The 17,620-nt window shown below is 39.8% G+C and overlaps 4 protein-coding genes across 6 annotated transcripts; 1 reads left to right on the plus strand and 3 right to left on the minus strand.

Moving 5' to 3' along the window:
• Window positions 1–1,750: 1,750 nt before the first annotated feature.
• On the minus strand, window positions 1,751–10,158 carry LOC106343568 (probable ribosomal protein S11, mitochondrial). 2 transcript variants are annotated; one of them, XM_013782819.1, is made up of 3 exons: window positions 9,977–10,158; window positions 8,880–9,707; window positions 1,751–1,778 (listed from the first exon to the last, which is right to left on the minus strand). In XM_013782819.1, exons 1-2 carry the CDS (start codon window positions 10,086–10,088, stop codon window positions 8,905–8,907), a joined length of 915 nt encoding a protein of 304 aa, XP_013638273.1. In that variant the 5' UTR covers window positions 10,089–10,158; the 3' UTR covers window positions 1,751–1,778; window positions 8,880–8,904. The 2 variants fall into 2 exon arrangements, with proteins under 2 accessions (XP_013638273.1, XP_013638272.1); XM_013782818.1 differs by lacking the exon at window positions 1,751–1,778 and having other exon boundaries at window positions 8,721–9,707.
• On the plus strand, window positions 2,973–4,373 carry LOC106344771. The gene has a single exon (XM_013784081.1). It carries the CDS (start codon window positions 2,973–2,975, stop codon window positions 4,371–4,373), a length of 1,401 nt encoding a protein of 466 aa, XP_013639535.1.
• A 261-nt stretch (window positions 10,159–10,419) lies between the features above and the next one.
• On the minus strand, window positions 10,420–12,011 carry LOC106344110 (probable polyamine transporter At1g31820). The gene is given in 2 exon segments (XM_013783497.1): window positions 10,420–10,932; window positions 10,935–12,011. Coding segments are annotated over 2 exon segments (1,407 nt in total). The 5' UTR covers window positions 11,922–12,011; the 3' UTR covers window positions 10,420–10,512.
• Window positions 12,012–14,306: 2,295 nt separating this feature from the next.
• LOC106295952 (probable polyamine transporter At1g31830) lies at window positions 14,307–16,427 on the minus strand. Of its 2 annotated transcripts, none has more exons than XM_013731968.1 (2): window positions 16,192–16,427; window positions 14,307–15,996 (listed from the first exon to the last, which is right to left on the minus strand). In XM_013731968.1, the coding sequence occupies exon 2, from the start codon at window positions 15,949–15,951 to the stop codon at window positions 14,509–14,511; it is 1,443 nt and encodes a 480-aa protein (XP_013587422.1). In that variant the 5' UTR covers window positions 15,952–15,996; window positions 16,192–16,427; the 3' UTR covers window positions 14,307–14,508. The 2 variants fall into 2 exon arrangements, with proteins under 2 accessions (XP_013587422.1, XP_013587421.1); XM_013731967.1 differs by having other exon boundaries at window positions 14,307–16,026; window positions 16,192–16,413.
• Between the last annotated feature and the right edge of the window lie 1,193 nt (window positions 16,428–17,620).

Genomic DNA, 17,620 nt, shown 5'->3' on the forward strand with positions numbered 1-17,620 from the left:
TTTGGGGTATCGAACTTTTAGAGCTTCGATTTACTCAATTAGGATTTTTGATCTATTACCCTATGGTTTTGATTCATAAAGATTAGAGTTTTAGGGTTTCATTCTTTATCAATCAATCTATGTTCGATTATGAGTTCTTAGGTTTTGAAATACCTTTTAACCTTAGATGATTGTTGAATCGGACCACCAAAGGAGTTGAGCCGCAAGATGGACACGAACGGGACGTGAGCTGTCTGATGCTGTCGCGAACGAGGAAGAGGTCGCGTGCGGGAGCTGCTCTCGGGTCGCAAACGTCTGAGCTAGGATCAAGAACGCCTTGGGCTGAAGCTGATCGGGGACGCGAGCTGGAACAGATGCGGGAATAAGAGACGCGATCGGGGTTTAGGGTTCGTCGGATCGCCGGCTAGGGTTAGGGTTTTAGGGTTTTTCGATTTGGGTATTAGCTTAGGGATTTAGAGTTTCGTGTTGAAAACGTGTTATGAAAGTAATGGAAAAGTCTATCTTTATTCATAACATAGAGGTTCCTTATATAAGAGATTACACCGTCATAAATAAATGGAAAGATTACAAATCATAATCCTTTGGTTATGAGTCATCCACAATCTGGTTCATAACAAAATATTGATATTGTATATTTGGTATCACCTCGTGGAAGAAATGAATCATTTCATAGAGTTAGTTATCAGATGATGCGTCATCGGAAATTTATGAATATTTGCATTCGATAAGAGTTGAATACAAAGAAAGAATATAAATATTTCACATGTTAGCCAATAAAAATTTACTTGTAAAGAAAGAATTATCGTACCATGAGCTTATTGTTGTCTCTCAAAGTGTATTGTGTCTAGCAAAGAAAAATGTGTATGGCGAGAAGAATAAACACATTAGCATAGAGTATTAAAGTTGCACTTCATTAGAAATATTATTGTTCAAGGTGATATAAATGTGAATAATTTCGCTGATATTCTAACCAATGTAGTTTTGGTCATGAAGTTTGAGGAATCCGTGGATTTCCTTGGGAGCACCACTCGCATGGCAAAGCATGGGTTTGCATGACTTAAGTAGTAGATCGTATTTGATGTTATCAAGGTGGAATTTGAGATTCTCAATTGTATAAATTCATATGTTCTTATCTGTGTCGACTGAGTTCTTCAAAAACTATATCAACGACTTTGTAAGTTTGATTCTTATGTTAAGTTAAACTAATTTGTAATCGAGGAACAACACAGTAACCTTACCAGGACTCCGATGAAACGTACATGGGAGTCGTAAGAGAATTAAAATATTGTGGAAAAGCTGAGTTATTTAGGGTTTGACCATTTCTTGCAAGCTACGGTTGTACAAGTTTTTGGCTGCACGTTGCAGCGTGGAGCTAGTCCTGCTTCTTGAGTTATTAATCAGTGTAGATGACTAGAAGAGGTTTAGAAGTGTGCATGGACTGTAACATGTCTTCTTGCATTCCACTCATCACTGTGGCCAGGGTCCCATCATCTAAGATTGTGTACGAACCTTGTTTAATCCAGTTGTGTTTTGAGTTCTATTTGTCACATACTCAAATAGATTGATCAGACAAAAAATGTGGATCCGGTTTTAAAATATTCGGTTTATTACGCAATCGATAAGATTCAACCCCAAATTTCATCAGGATTTTATAGTAATAACCAAACAAAGAGACAATTTGCAAAAAGAAATGGTTTCTCTAGTAACCATAGAAGAACAACAAAAGCAAATTTGCAAACACGTTTCCCTTTTTTCTCACACCCGACGTTTCCTTGGCAATCTGCAACCATTATGAGCTTTCCTAGTAGTGTCCTCGATGTACACTATAGGATTCTGATAATTCTTTGAATTGGAGTAACCGCTTCTGAACGCCACAATAACGTTCATCAGTATCGCATATGTTGCAGTTGATTAATAGAATTAGAGATTATATGATGGTGTAATTGTTACCCAGTATTAAAGAAAAAGATAGATCAAAACGGTAAGACATAAAGACACAGAAGAAAGCTAAAGGGATACAACACCAGAGAAATGTTATCGAAAATTTATCGCAAAACATCGAACGGCGGAGGAGGCTTTTAAAGGATAGAAGAGAAAAAAATTAGGGCGAACTGTCTATTAGATTTTTCTTCATTTTTTTCTAGTTGTTTTGGGTTGCCATCACTTAAATATTTATAGAAACCTATTTCCTATTATGTGGTGTTACACGGATTTTCTCATTATTTATATGATATATGGAAAGCACGTAATGATAAATTTTTATTTGGACTATAAGCCTAAAACGTTTCTGAAACCGCATCGTCTCTCTCAAATTACCAAAAGTGATTAAAACCACCTTTCTGCAATGACTTTGGGCCAACGTCAGCTCCAACATTGGCTTTATTTTTGGCCTTTTTAATCTTTTGTTTGTAATTACGTTCTTATTTTTCTAATAACATCAAGAAATGATTTGAACGTTTCAATTTTCAAATATTGTTCTTTTTATTTCTCTTTACAAAAATCTCTTTCTTTTTTTTTTCAAAAAATATTGACCAATAAAACTGGACTCTCTAAGTCTCAAGACACTTTTTTGTGGCGATTTCCGGTCACTTTTGTGGCGATTTCCGGTCACTTTTTTTGTCTTACTTTCTTTTCTTTTTGGAATTATTTTCTTACCTTCGTAGTGAGTGGTGTATTTTTCCGGCAAGCTAGTCACGGTATCCCTTTTGGAATCATTCTTTTTGTTTCCTTTTTCACAAATATTCACCACTATCAAGAGCATCTTGCTTTCCCGCTCCTACCTTTTACTTCCCTTAAATCTTCCGTGTTGACCAAGTTTTCCTTTTTTTTTTTTTTTGATGATTTCCCAAAAAATCATAGCAGAATTTTCCCCTATTCATGGTAATTTTACTTCAATTACGTTTAACCTGCTTCCAAAAAATTCGCTTCTCCCGTTTAGCTCCGCCGCACACAAGTTTCTGTATACTCTTATCATGGCTGATCAACTTCACAAAGCTATTGGTGCCATGTCTATTGAGGATGAAGCTCCGCTAGTATTACCGGACAGTCCTCAGTTCACAGTGTGTGATGAGAACGCCACGAGCCTGTTGGGTCGCTTGCTTAACCCTGATTTTCAGTCCATGGCTCGAATGATCGACTACATGCCAACGGCTTGGAGAGTCTATGGAAGGGTCCGAGGTATTGCTCTCTCTCGGGACCGCTTTCAGTTCATATTTCAAAGGGAGGAAGATCTCCAAACAGTGTTAAAGGATCGCCCATGGTCTTATAACCATTGGACCATAGTTTTGGAAAGATGGACTGCATCTCCCCAGGAGAACTTTCTTGGATCGTTGGAAATCTGGATCCGTATGCGTAATATCCCAGTGAACCACTTTACTTCTAGTACAATGTATATGCTTGCCAAGGAGATAGGCAAGGTGGAGGAGATTGCTTTTGATCCCAAAGTCTCTCACTTTAAAGACTATGTTCGTGCCAAGATCACATTCAATGTTGACAATCCAGTTAAGGCGTATAGGGAGCTCTCTATTCTCTCAGGAGGTACTGTCAAAATTGAGTATGAGTATGAGAAAATACACAAGAGGTGTTTTCATTGTCTCCGCTTAACCCATGAGAAAATAAAATGTCCTCTTCTCAAAAAAGGGTTTGGATTGGCTAAGTCGGGGGAGAGACCAAATGTTAATGCTAAAGTTGGTCCCTCAAGTGTTGTGCCTCAACGTCAGGTGCATGTTGCACCTTTGGAAGGACCGCCGGGTTTCCCTCCCTTGTTCCCTGAGCTATCGAAGGAGGAACAGAAAATGGCGATGATGTACATTTCTCATTCAAATGAGATAGAACGTCTTGCTCGTATTCAGCGTGTTCGGCAAGGAATTGCAGACAATGCTAGGGAGTCAAGTATTCGTTTAACAAAAATCACAAATGAGGTTGACAAAGGGAAAGGCCATGTTTACTACTACCCCGATGGGTCTGAGATAATCCCGGTGCTGAAGTTAGGCTTTGAGAACTCTAACTCACATTCTCGAGGTATTACCATTAGAGAAGAGGAAGCTGAATCTTCTGATAACTTCTCTGCTACTGTCTCTGTACTTGCACACATTTCGACGGGTTTTCAGTTTGGCCCTTCTTCGGAGGGGCGAGTCTCTGGAAATCTAAAGGCAGGCAAGACACAGCGGAAGCGTCCTTCATCATGGAAACGAAAGACCACGCCAAAATTGATCATCGCGCCTGCTCCTGCTTCTGGAGTGGACATCCCTCAGTCTCCATTACACAGTGCAAAGAGGAAACAGAGTTCCCCTGTCTCTTACCCAGACAACAAAACCCCAAAACGTACAGATTCTTCGGTGGCTTCCGTATTGAAGCCGCTGCTTCCCCAATGAGTATATTCTGCTGGAACTGTCAAGGGGCAAGAAGTCCTGAGACAGTTCAACAACTCCGGGTGTTTCGCAGGAAATATTTTCTGGATTTTTTATTTTTGATGGAAACAAAGCAAAAGTTTGTTTACATGAAGGGTGTGCAACAAAGTTTGGGTTACGATCATCTTATTACTGTGGAGCCAGTTGAGTTAAGTGGGGGACTGGCGGTTTTATGGAAGGACAGTTACTCGGTTTCAGTTCTATCGAGTGACAAAAGAATCATTGACCTGAAAGTGGGGTTGGGGTCGATAAAGTTTTACTTAACATGCGTCTACGGTGATCCGGTTACTGCTAGATGACAGGAAGTATGGGAACGCCTCATTGATATATGTCTGGTTAGGGATGAGGCTTGGATCTTAGCTGGTGATTTCAATGAACTCATGTCGAATGAGGAAAAGGTGGGAGGTTCTATCCGCAGTGACACCAGCTTCTGGAACTTCAGGAACATGGCAGAGAACTGCAAGATAAAAGAACTCTGCTATACAGAAAACTGCCTCTCCTGGACTGGAGTTAGGGACCATGTTTGGGTCCAGTGCAGATTGGATCGGAGCTTTGGGAATAGTGAGTTGTTTTCTTTATTTCCACGATCTAATATGGAATATATGGAGTTGTGGGCTTCTGATCATCGGCCGATCAGAATTTGTATTGCTCTAGAAAAAGATGATCCAAGTCGCAACCGGTTTTTCTTTTATGAACGCTTGATTAATAAGCCAGGTATCGAAGAAGTGGTGAAACAAAGTTGGGGATCTACAGAGCATGATACGAGCAGTACAATGGACCGCATTGGTCATTGCAGAAGTAGTATCTTGAAGTGGAAGAGGAAAGTTGATACTAACACGAGGACCAAGATCATACGTTTGCAAGGAGAGTTTGAGAAAGAAGTATCAAAACGAAACCCTTCCTTCTACTTCATGAAAAAGTTGAAAATCGAGTTAGCAGAGGCTATTCGTGAGGAGGAGCTTTACTGGAGACAGAAATGCCGTGAGGACTGGCTACGCTCGGGTGATCTCAACACAATGTTTTTCCATAACTGCGTAAAAGGAAAACGCCTTCAGAATCGTATCCTTATGCTATTGGATGACTTGGGACAGGAACACTTCACGGAAGGCTCGAAAGGAAACATTGCCTTAGAGTACTACCGTGATCTCTTTAGAAGTTCCAACCCCTTTGACCTGGAATCTGTATTTCAGGGCCTTAATAGTCGGGTGTCTGAGGAGATGAATGCTCGGCTTACAGCACCTATATCTCCCGAGGAAATCAGAAAAGCTGCTTTCAGTGTCAAAGGAAGTAGCGCCCCTGGAGAAGATGGTCTTACTGGAGTTTTTTATCAGAAATTTTGGCATATTGTGGGTCCTCAACTTACTGTAAAGATCAGTTGTTTCTCCAGTACTGCAGTCATGCCTGATGGTTGGAACCATACTCAACTGAGCCTTCTTTCGAAAATCACTAAGCCGACTAAGATGCAGGATCTCCGCCCCATCAGTTTGTGTTCAGTTCAGTATAAAATCATCTCAAAGATTTTATGCAATCGATTGAAACATATTTTGCCAAATATCATATCGGAAACACAGGGTGCCTTCGTGTCTGGTAGACTGATCTCCGACAACATCCTCATTGCCCATGAAATGGTCCATGGGTTGCGTACCAATCCTAAAGTTTCTGAGGAATGTATGGCCATCAAAACCGACATGTCTAAGGCTTATGATCGTGTCGAATGGAATTTTCTAGAGGTTCTCATGGAGAAGCTGGGATTTGATAGAGTCTGGATAAGATGGATCATGGCCTGCGTCAACTCAGTATCCTTCTCGGTACTACTCAATGGCACTTCTCATGGTTTCATCAGACCTGAAAGAGGTATCCGTCAAGGCGACCCTCTCTTGCCATTCTTATTTATAATCTGCGCCAAGGCACTTGTCTCGTGTCTTAACTCTGCAGAGGCAGCCGGTCGTATAAAAGGTATCAAGCTCTCTTCCACAGGGCCATCTGTGCACCATCTTCTTTTCGCAGATGATAGTCTCCTTCTGTGCCATGCGAATAGAAGTGAGGCTTCGGAGATTATGGCTTGTCTGAAGGCGTATGAGGAAGCGTCGGGTCAGATCATCAAACTACAGAAATCTTCTGTTATCTTTGGTTCCAGGGTTCCTGAGGAATCGAAAATTGAGATCAAAGAAGTTTTGGGTATTGATCAGGAAGGGGGAGAAGGTTCTTACCTTGGATTACCAGAGTGCTTTAGTGGTTCTAAGATCAAACTCCTAAGTTTTATTAAAGAAAAATTCCAGGGAAGGCTGCAGGGTTGGTTCGCGAAATCACTCTCCCAAGGCGGGAAAGAAGTCTTGTTGAAATCAGTGGCCTTAGCACTACCTATCTATGCGATGTCTTGTTTTAAACTTTCGAAGGATGTGTGTGCGAAGTTAACAAGCGCAATGATGGAATTATGGTGGAGTTCTGGTTCCAACAAGAAGAAGATCCCGTGGGTGGCTTGGAAAAAGTTACAAACTTGCGGAAACCTTAGAGCTTCAACAGGATCCGCCAGGCCCTTCTCTTCCTCCCATAGAAAAGAGGCTTTGGCAAGACCTCTGGAAAACGAAGACTACTCCTAAGATCCGTCACTTCATGTGGAGAGCACTCTCGGGGGCTTTAGCTGTGAAACAAGGCCTTAGATCACGGGGTATCTTACTGGGTTGACTCTTTCCAAAATTTGGGTTCTGCTTGGATACTACGAGACTCTTCTGGTGTACCTCTTGCACATAGCAGACGGGCCTTCGCTCCTATAACGTCTGCGCTGGAAGCTGAACTACAGACGCTTTGGTGGGCAATGGAAGCGCTCCATGACATTCATGTCAAGAGAGTAATCTTTGAGTTATCCTCTGATGCATTAATGGAAGCAGTGTTCTCTCCTACGAGTCCCTCTCCACTATCATATGGCATTTCAAGAATTTTACGATCCTTGCATCTCTTTGACCACTGTCAAGTGGTATCAAGTCACAGAGAGACCAACTCCATTGCTTTGCAAGTTGCAGAGAGTATTACTAGAGACCAAAGACTTCAATCTTACATGGCGATGGGTGGTCCTAGTTGGCTCTCGTCCTCCGTTACAACTGAAGCGCTGAATGCTGAACCTTATTAGTTGGTTCCTACGGATGTTCAGGAGGTTGTGCCAGTTAAAGGCCCGATTATCCTTCTCTTCTACGTTTTGGAATTTTCATTCGTGGTGGCATCTATTGATGTTGTTGTTGCTTTCTTTTTTATTTTTATCATAATACTCTATTGTCCATTTTCCTAGTCTTTTGGCTAGAACCTTATTGAATGAATGAATCATTGACAAAAAAAAAAAAAAAAAAAATCTCTTTTTTTTGCTTAAATATAAAAATCCATTTCCAACCATTATCTAACACCTATCCAATGATATATGTTTTGGCTTTATTCCGTCAAGGATTTCACAATAAAAAGTTTCATGTATTTGATTTGGATTTCTCCAACTTACGACAAGGATTTTAAGAATGGATCCATGATCGAGGAGAAAACATTTCCGGTTTTGAAGACTATCAAATGAGAAAAAATGAGAAATCGTCAGCGAATTTTACAACGAATAAATTCATCATTTAAAAATTGATTCACCTACATAAACAAAGAGAAGCTTTGCAAGAAAATAATAAAGATTTTAACATATACAAATACTGATATTGTATATTTGGTATCACATCGTGGTAGAATTGGATCATGTCATAAGAGTTAGTTATCAGATGATGCGTCATAGGAAATTTATGAATATTTGCATCCGATAAGAGTTGAATACACAGAAATAATATAAAATAGTTCACATGTTAGCAAATAAAAATTTCTTTGTAAAGAAAGAATTATTGTACCATGAGCCTATTGTGTGACTTCTCAAGTGTATTGTATCTAGCAAAGAAAAATGAGTATCGTATTTGATGTCATCAAGGTGGAATTGGGATTCGCAATTGTATAAATTAGTATGTTTTTATCTATGTCAACGTGTTCTTCAAAAACTATATCAACGAGTTTGTGAGCTTATTTCTATTTTAAGTTAAAACTAATTTGTAATCGATGGATAACACAGAAACCTTGCCAGGACTACTTACTGGGCGTTATCAGAGATTTAAAATATTTTGGAAAATATGCGTTATTTAGGGGTTTGACCATTTCTTGCAAGCCACGGTTGTATAGGTTTTTGGCTGCATGTTGCAGCGTGGAGCTAGTCCTGCTTCTTGATTTATTAATCAATGTGGATGACAAGAAGAGGTTGAGAAGTGTGCAAGGATTTTAACATACTCAAATAGATTGATCAGACAGAAAAATGCGGATCCGGTTTTAGATTTCCGGTTTATTAAGCAATCGATATGATTCAACCCCAACTTTCATCAGGATTTGAAAGTAACAACCAAAGAAAGAGACAATTTGCAAAAAGAAATGGTTTCTCTAGTGACCATAAAAGAACAACAAAAGCAAATCTGCAAACATGTTTCCTTTTTCCTCACACCCGACGTTTCCTTGGCAATCTGCAACCATTATGAGCTTTCCTAGTAGTGTCCTCGATGTACACTATAGGATTCTGATCATTCCTTGAATTAGAGTAACCGCTTCTGAACGCCACAATAGCGTTTCTCTTCTTCTTGAAATGAGTAAACCCATTCACCTTAACCACCACAGACTTCAGACCCATAGCCTTAACTCTCCTCCCAATGTTCTCAGCGGTCGCATCAGCCGTGTAACTCGTCATCTTCCGTCCGCCTTTCAGATCAGGCAAACTACCAGACGTAGCCTTGCATTTGACGTTCCCCTTGGAGTCAGTAACCGTGACAAAAGTGTTGTTCCGCAGCAGCTTGATGTGAATGATGTCAGCGTTGGTCTCGAGGTTTGGACGATGGAAATGAGAGAAGAGCCCTGTGGCTCTACGTCCTTCATCGTCCTCTATTACTCCTCTAACAAAGTCCAGGTCTTTTGAGATCCCACCGGTGCGGAAGTTGTCCTTGAGAAGGTTAGACTGAGTGAAGCTTTGGTAGCTGGGTGCAGAGAATCCGGTTCCTCCAGTGTTTGGTAAGCCTTCTTGATTCATCTGACCGGATTGAGAAGGTAAGGTGTTTGGTAAGCGTGATCTCAGAGGATTTCTGAAGGTAGGAGGTGCATTAGGAGCAGAGTAGCCACCGTCGCCTATCTTGTTTAACAAACCTGATCTCATTTCACTGAAACTTTTGGAGGGGGAAGCATTAGGATCCGGTAAGCCAGATTTGTTCTCAGAGTCTCCAGGAACTCGTCCTTGCTCTCCGAATCTCCCACCTGTTCAAGAATCCATGAAGTGAACCAATCATTCAAAACATATACAATTTTGAACCACTACAGACTATAGTTGTGCCACAGGAAGACACTATACAGATTCCTAATACGAATCACTAATCAAAAATTTACACATCTTCATGGCTAAAAACTCAGAATATGACAGTGGTAAATATTGAACTTGTTCTAGATCCAATCATCGTTCGTCGCATTACTCATAAAATGAACAAAGCAAAATCGACAAGAGATAAGGATTGGGGGAAACGACGAACCAGAGGAGCCATCTGATTGACAAGAAAATCGACAGACTGACTTGATTCCACCATAGCTGCGGATCAACGAAGGAAGTGAAGAAGCTCGAAGATGACGAGAAACACCATTCATTTTCCTCTCCTCGCAATTTTCTTTTGGGGTTTAGGGTTCTTTTCTCGGACATCAACCAAACAGTTTTGTCGTCTCGATCCCCCTTCAGGGATAGTAGATCTGAGAATGAGCTCACTATTACATATTGGGCCGCTCATTTAAAATGGGCCTTCTCACCTATTGGCCCATTTCTGAACCAAACAAATAATTTTTTTGAACCAAAATAACCGGATTCAATCGAAGTTAATCGAAAAACCTGATTTCTCAACCGATTTTAAACTGAAACCAAAAAAAATTTAAGCTCATTACAGTGAAACTTTCATTAACCGAATATTGATCGATACTAACCAAAAACCGAATAACAGGATCCATTTCCTTGACCAATAAACAAACACTACAATCATTTGAACATAGAACAATAAGAAAAAAAACATGTTCCTCTGACCTAACGTAACAAAGACTCTTCCATTTCTTGACTCTCCTTCTGAAACTCAGGCAAATCGCAACTGACTGAGAATTGGACCCTTCTCTTTCGATCCATATGATCCAAACAAGGTTTCATCAATAAACCAACCATCACCATCACAAAGCTCACTACAGCCACTTTAAGAGTCAACAAAACAACAACCAAACATATCAGCACAATGGGAGGAACGCATATCAAAACCGAACCAACGGTTCCCGCAGGTATTTTATACGGTCTCGACGCAGCCGGATGCTTCACCCTCATCCTAACAAAAGCAACAAACTCCAAAACCATTCCACCGCAGTAAGGCATATTCTCTGCAGCCACAATATCCTGAAAACTCAATCCAGACAAGAGCAAAACACCTGAAGCTGAGCACACAATCCCTAACAAAGGCGTGTTCCGTAACGAGACGTTTTGGCGAAAACCTCAAGCAGCATACCGAGCTCAGCCATTCCAAGAAGCTGAAACGAGTCACTACTCATCTCGGCTATGAACATTCCCATGTTCGACGTAGCTGCAGCCACTTGAACCCACACTCTCAACCATCCTCCACCGATGGTTCCCGCAACTTCAGCTAAAAAACCGTCAGTCCATAGCTCGCGGTTCAGCGGTATAGCCCCGGTTCCAGACAAGAGAGGGAGGAAGTTTGAGAGAGTTACAAAGATCACACTGTAACACAAAGCCTTGGGAAGTGTTTGCTTCGGGTTTGCCACTTCACCGGCTAGTGTACTAACTGAATCCCAGTAGTTTAAGTTCCAGAAAAGAGTGTTTAGATACAAGTTCTAGTTCACATCTCCTATGTCCGTAACAAGCCATCTCGAAGGCTGGAGGTTTGGGATCGAAATGAGACTCATTGAAGCAAAAGGAAGCATCGAAAAGACTCCCATAAGAACCGCGGTCCAACCGACAATGGTTAGTCCTCTGTAGTTTAGGTAAGTAAGCAATAGAGTCAAGATCAAGATGGAGGCAACTCTAGGCAAACCGGTGGACAAAACCGGTATAGCGGATTTTAAATAGTCGAGGAAGAGGACAGGATACAGAGCGTTGTCGATGACTCCGCATGGCCATTTCATCCGGCCTACTTGGAACCCCCAAAAGGGTCCTAAGGCAGAGGAGACCCAAACCACAACACCGCCGTTTATTGGGAACATTGTGCTCATCTCTGCAGTGATTAGTGCCTCTGGGATACACGAAATGAACGGGAAGATTATAAAGCCGAGAAGAGCTAACAGTGGACCTGCTACATTCACAATTCCTTCAGCACCAAAAGGACCTCCTGAGACTTCGTAGAATATGAGGAAAACGAGTGGTATCATGGAAACTTTCTTTATAGAATTGGTTGCTGCTTTAGGCGATGGAACATCATTGTTGTTTTAGTCTCTCATTGTGATTATCCTTCCCTTCTGAATTAACTAAACAATAAGAGACGAGATAGAGCTTGGAAGAAACTATCCTTATTCCCAACCTCTAATGAGAGGTGGAGAAGAAGCACTAACCGTGAGAGGATCAAGGGCTTATCGTCTCAAGATTTGCAAAGATTGAGGGATGTTTTAAGAAGAAGACAAAACAGTCCCATACTCTCATAGATCTCACTCACATCTTTTAAAGAACTGAAAAAAGTGTGGTCCTCTGTTCTTTAAGATTTTGTCCATATCATATCCCTATGATAAAAAAAAATAATGAAGGACGAATCCTTGAGAGAGTTGAATAAACAAGCGACTGAGATGGTGATGATGGAACCAACGAAGTGATTGAGACACAACCAAGTTTGTTTTCACGCATTGTTTTTAAAACCGGACCGGCTAGCAAACCAGAATTTTTTTGTGTCATGGGTCATTGTGGACGAACCAGACCCGATTCGTGGTTTACTTAGTTAAACTAAATTTAATGATATTTTATAAATAATATGCATATTCTTAAAAAAATAGACCATATCAAATAAAATGTTTAAATAGCCATAATGCGTAGAAAACTTAAAAATAACAATTAAAATCTAAAATCAATATGAAAAGCACATTTAAACTTTATTCACAGATTTTATCACTCTAAATCTTCATCACTTTTTTAAAAACAATTAGTTAAAGTTAGAATCTGAAATACAAATTTCACAAACGTAAATTTTTCAATTATTTAAAGTCTTCAAAACAAGTGATCATGAAATAAAATTTAAACAAAGTGAGAAGTAAACAAAACAATATCTTGACGTGAATATTAAACTTTGTGAATTTTATAATTTGTGAGTTTAGAGACGACAAAAGAAAAAGACGAGAGACGATACTTTATTAATCTTTAATAAATCTTATTTTTACTTAAAAAGGAAGAAAAATTAATTGTTTCATTAACAAAAAATTTCTTATATATGAATCGGGGTTTGTCCGGTTCATTAGGTCGCCGGTTCCCATGTTTTTGACGGTTCAATAGGAGTTTTTAACTGGTTCAATTTTAATTGGATTTTAGCATTAATCCAATCTGGATTATTTTTGGTTCATGGTTCAACCCGGTCCGACCGCTAGTTCGGTCCGGGTTTAAAAACAGTGTTGTCAGGCAAGGAAATGGTCAACATCGATACTAGATAGAATTTTCTAATTATGCTTCTTTTAAGTTTGTCTCTTTTAGGGATGTTAATATGGACTCAACTCCGCGTGTGTGAAACCATTTGTAGCCCTAACCCTTATTTATGTAACAGGGTTTAAAAAGGGATGGTCCTGATAGGTCTATTACTTAAATCTTAACCATTTAATTTTGATTCACACAATTATTATACAATATTTAAATATATACTGAAATTTTAAATTTGTTAGATAATGCAAAATAGAATTTTTTCGTCAAAATTTCAAAAACAAAAAAAAAATCAATTTTTTTTTGCCAAAACGGAAAATCAAATTTTAGCTAAAATAGAAAATCGAGTTTTTCCGCCAAAAACTAAAAATCGAGTTTTCCCCCGCAACTAAGAATCGAGTTTTCCCGTCAAAAACAAAAACTGAGTAACGAAAACTGAGTTTTTTCCACCAAAAACTAAAAATCGAGTATTACAGCCAAAACCACAAAATCAAATTTCTCGCTAAAACCGGAAAAAACTCAATTTTAAGTTATGGCGGGAAAACTTGATCTTGCGGTTTTGGCGGAACCCCCAATTGTGATTTTTTCCGAAAAACCTGACTTTTTGTTTTTGGCGGGAAACTCAAATTTTCGTTTTTGGCGGGAAAAGCTCGGGTTTACGATTTTGGCGGGAAAACTCGGGTTTGTGGTTTTGGCGGGAAAACTCGGGTTTGTGGTTTTGGCGGAAAAACTTGATTTTTGGTTTTGGCAAAAAAACTTGATTTTGCGGTTTTGGCGGAAACTCGATTTTGTAGTTTTGGCGAAAAAAACTTGATTTTCCGTTTTTGGCTAGAAAACTCGATTTTGTGGTTTTGGTGGAAAAACTCAAATTAGGTTTTGACGGGGAAAAACGCAATTTTTGTTATTGACGAAAAAAATTTATTCTTAGTTTTAGGGCAAAAACTCGATTTTGCGATTTTGGCAAAAAAACTTGATTTTGATGCTCAACAAATTGAAGAAAAGAATCATATTATATCTTAATTTTTCTAGTTTTATCCTTAAAATTTAAGAACAAAAATAAATGAAATATTTTTTCAATTAAATGGGCTAACCCTGTTACCAGTCCTAACCTTGTTACCAGTCCTAACCCTTGATTATAATCGGTTTAAAATAGAGCTTGTAATTAACAAAAACCTGTAGTTAACATCCCTAGTCTCTTTCCAGTCATTAAGGAATTTAAAACTTCTTACTAAAACATTGATTATGGCAACGACCAAAAAAGAAGAGAAGATACAAGCATTGCACATCTTATTAAAACCGTGTTTAAGACTAAAACAAGCTGGTGAATAAACACAACATACCATCAAACTCGAGTTTTTCGTGGCTATGGCTATCCAAGCTCTGTACTTAAAAACATAAAAGATGAACACACTTCTAACGTATCAGAGTTTCTTGGCATTCCCGAGTCTCCTGCTGAAGGTCTGGTAAGTCAGAACTGATGGAGAACTTGAGAATTTTCTTTCGATCCATATGGTTTAGACAAGGATGCATCACAAAACCAATGATCAGTATTACAAAGCTCACTGCAGCTACTTTAAGAGACGAGAGTGCTACAACCGCACAGATCAGTAAGGTTGGAGGGACACACATCAGGATCGAACCTACTGTTCCGATAGGTATCTTGTATGGTCTCGATGCAGCCGGGTGCTTCATCCTCATTCTAACAAATGCTATAAACTCCAAGATCATACCAAAGCAGTAGAGCAAATTCTCCGCAGCTACAATCTCTTGGAAGCTTAGCCAAGACAAGAGCACAACGCCTGAAGCTGAGAACAGGATCCCTAGTAACGGTGTCCCGTAACGTGACCTTTTGGCAAAGAACTCGGGAAGCATACCACGCTCAGCCATTCCGAGAAGCTGGAAAGAGTCACTACTCATCTCGGCTAAAAACATTCCCATGTTTGAAGTGGCTGCAGCCGCTTGAACCCACCATCTCAACCACGCTCCACCTAGAGCTTTAGCCACATCAGAGAAGTACCCATCCGTCCATAACTCACGCTCTAGCGGGATTGCTCCGGTTCCAGTCAAAAGAGGGAAGATGTAAGAAAGTGCGACTAAGATCACGCCGTAGTACAACGCCTTTGGAAGCGTCTGGTTCGGGTTCTCCACTTCACCGGCTAGGGTACTGATCGAATCCCAGTAGTTAAGGTTCCAGAAAAGCGTGTTGAGGTACAAGTTCCAGTTCACGTTCCCTAAGTCCATCACAAGCCATCTGGAAGGCTCAAGCTGCGGTATCGAAATCAAACCCATGACAGCGAAAGGAAGGATGGAGAACACACCCATAGCCACAGCAGCCCAACCAACTATAGTTAGTCCCCTGTAGTTCAAGTAAGTAAGCATAAGAGTCAGCACCAAGATGGCAGCAACTCTGGGCAAACCGCTACCTAAAGCCGGGATCCCTGATTTCAAATAATCAAGAAACAGAACAGGATACAGCGCGTTATCTATAACACCACTCAGCCACTTCATCCAACCTTGCTGAAACCCCCAGAACGGTCCCAAAGCAGAGGAGACCCACACAACGTAACCTCCATTCTCAGGGAACATTGTGCCCATCTCCGCGGTGATCAAAGCCTCAGGGATACTCCAGATGAAAGGGAAGATGACAAAGCCTAGAAGAGCTAACAATGGCCCAGCTGCATTCACGCTGTCCTCAACGCCAAAAGGACCACCTGAGACTTCGTAGAATATGAGGAAAATGAGTGGTAACATTGAGACTTTCCGAATCTTGTCGGTGGCTTTAGGAGATGGAGATGGAGTCTCGTCATCAACAACGGTTGAGTAAGGAACCTCATTGTTGCTGTTGAAGTGGCTCATCTCAACAGAAGCTGATGATGGATTCACGGTGATGATTCTCCGCTTCTGCATAACGTCATCCAAACGATTAGATATCTGCAATAACCCTTTCTCGAATTACTCAAAATTGAATCTAGAACAATTGGGAATTGATTAACCTAATCCAGAAGGAGCTTAAACGATCCGAATACGAATACAGAGATGCTCTAGGTATACAAAAACGAAAGTCTAAACCTTTACGAGTGGTGAGGAAGCACGAACCTTGAGAGAATCGAGGGTGCGGGTGCTCTCGAGATCTCCGTCGTCTATTCAGGAGAGTGTTTGGAACGATTCGTTTCAGGAGCGCTGATGATGAAACAAAACGAAAGCCCTTTTCGAATAAACCCAGATTCAAAAAAATTAAATTAAATTATTTAATATTATTGGAAATAATGGTTCCACGTGTCATCAAGTTTGGCTTTATCAAAGATTCTTGCAGCTGGGGAGGAAATGTTTTTCTTTCAATGGAGAAGATAAATGTGTGAAATCAAGAAACGCATGGATCTGGATCTGGGTCTCGAATTAATTCGCATGTGCTATTTAATTGGTTAAGGAACCAGTTCTCAGTTAGTTGGTTGAGTTCTTTAATTTCTAAAACTTGATAGTAGTAGTACTGAGCTCTTTACTAATCATTTTTTGTTTGACTAATTTTAATTTTCATTGGATTTTAAAGAACCTAAACATATACTTTTTTTTTTAATGTTCAACAGCATAGGGATGAAGATATAAAATTCAGCCTCATACCATAATATACAAAACTATATTATATTAGAAAAATATTTTGTTTTAATTATTGTTTACTGAAACCGGAAAATCTATGAAAGCCTGGTTAAACACTCTTAACAAAATATACAATTTTTGGTCAAAACAAACTATACATACAGTCTTTTTTATAAAGGACTTACCAAACAACAAAAAATTTGAACAAGCAAAAAAGTATTTTAGGCAAACAAAATGGTCAGGGACAACCGGCACCACATTGATGTGTTGAAAGAGCAAACACTATGTGGATGGGTTAATTGTGGTGCCCGTGAATTTGTTGAGGTTTTTAAACCCATGCATGTGTAGCAAATGTAGCATGTCAACTTGTAAATGAAATATGAGTCTGACAATTACATTTTTTTTGTTCATCTAGTGAATTCATTAACACAAAGGAGAAATACAATTTTGAGATACAATAGCCGGTTAAAAATAATAATTCTCCGAAAATAAACTGGCAGAAACTCACTTTTCCCCCGAAACATAACCCTAAACAAGGGAAGCAAAGTGAACTAAACCACCAGAACTAAACAGACAAAATGGGGGTATGAACAAGTTAACCCGATACCCAGAAATAAACATCAAACCAACAAAACCTCTGACTCCAAGAAGAACAAATAAATCGTACATGCACCCAGATAACCAACTATTAATATTCCTCCTTATAAAAGATCTATTGCATCCCTTCACAAGGCCCATAAAACAGAGGATCATGCCCATCAAATCGGCCCATGACATCAATTGGCTAAGCAGCTCTAGACCAAATGCACGGGCTCGGCTTTGGACTACTTTACTCAGCTCCACAAAATAAGTGCATCAGCTCGGCTCAAAAGCCCGATAGCTCGGCTCAATTTCTCGGTTCGAGAAGAATTAAGCCCATTAGGGTGAAACG

The sequence above is a fragment of the Brassica oleracea genome, chromosome C5, assembly GCF_000695525.1.
Source record: "Brassica oleracea var. oleracea cultivar TO1000 chromosome C5, BOL, whole genome shotgun sequence".
NCBI lineage: Eukaryota > Viridiplantae > Streptophyta > Magnoliopsida > Brassicales > Brassicaceae > Brassica > Brassica oleracea.

Bases quoted from the DNA above. Each gene is read 5' to 3' on its own strand.
- LOC106344771 (XM_013784081.1), top strand. From the start codon at position 2,973: ATGGCTGATCAACTTCACAAAGCTATTGGTGCCATGTCTATTGAGGAT.
- LOC106343568 (XM_013782819.1), bottom strand. From the start codon at position 10,088: ATGAATGGTGTTTCTCGTCATCTTCGAGCTTCTTCACTTCCTTCGTTG. The intron at 9,708-9,976 runs GTTCGTCGTTTC...ATTCTTGAACAG, and splicing joins TCAATCAGATGGCTCCTCTG to GTGGGAGATTCGGAGAGCAA.
- LOC106295952 (XM_013731967.1), bottom strand. From the start codon at position 16,002: ATGCAGAAGCGGAGAATCATCACCGTGAATCCATCATCAGCTTCTGTT.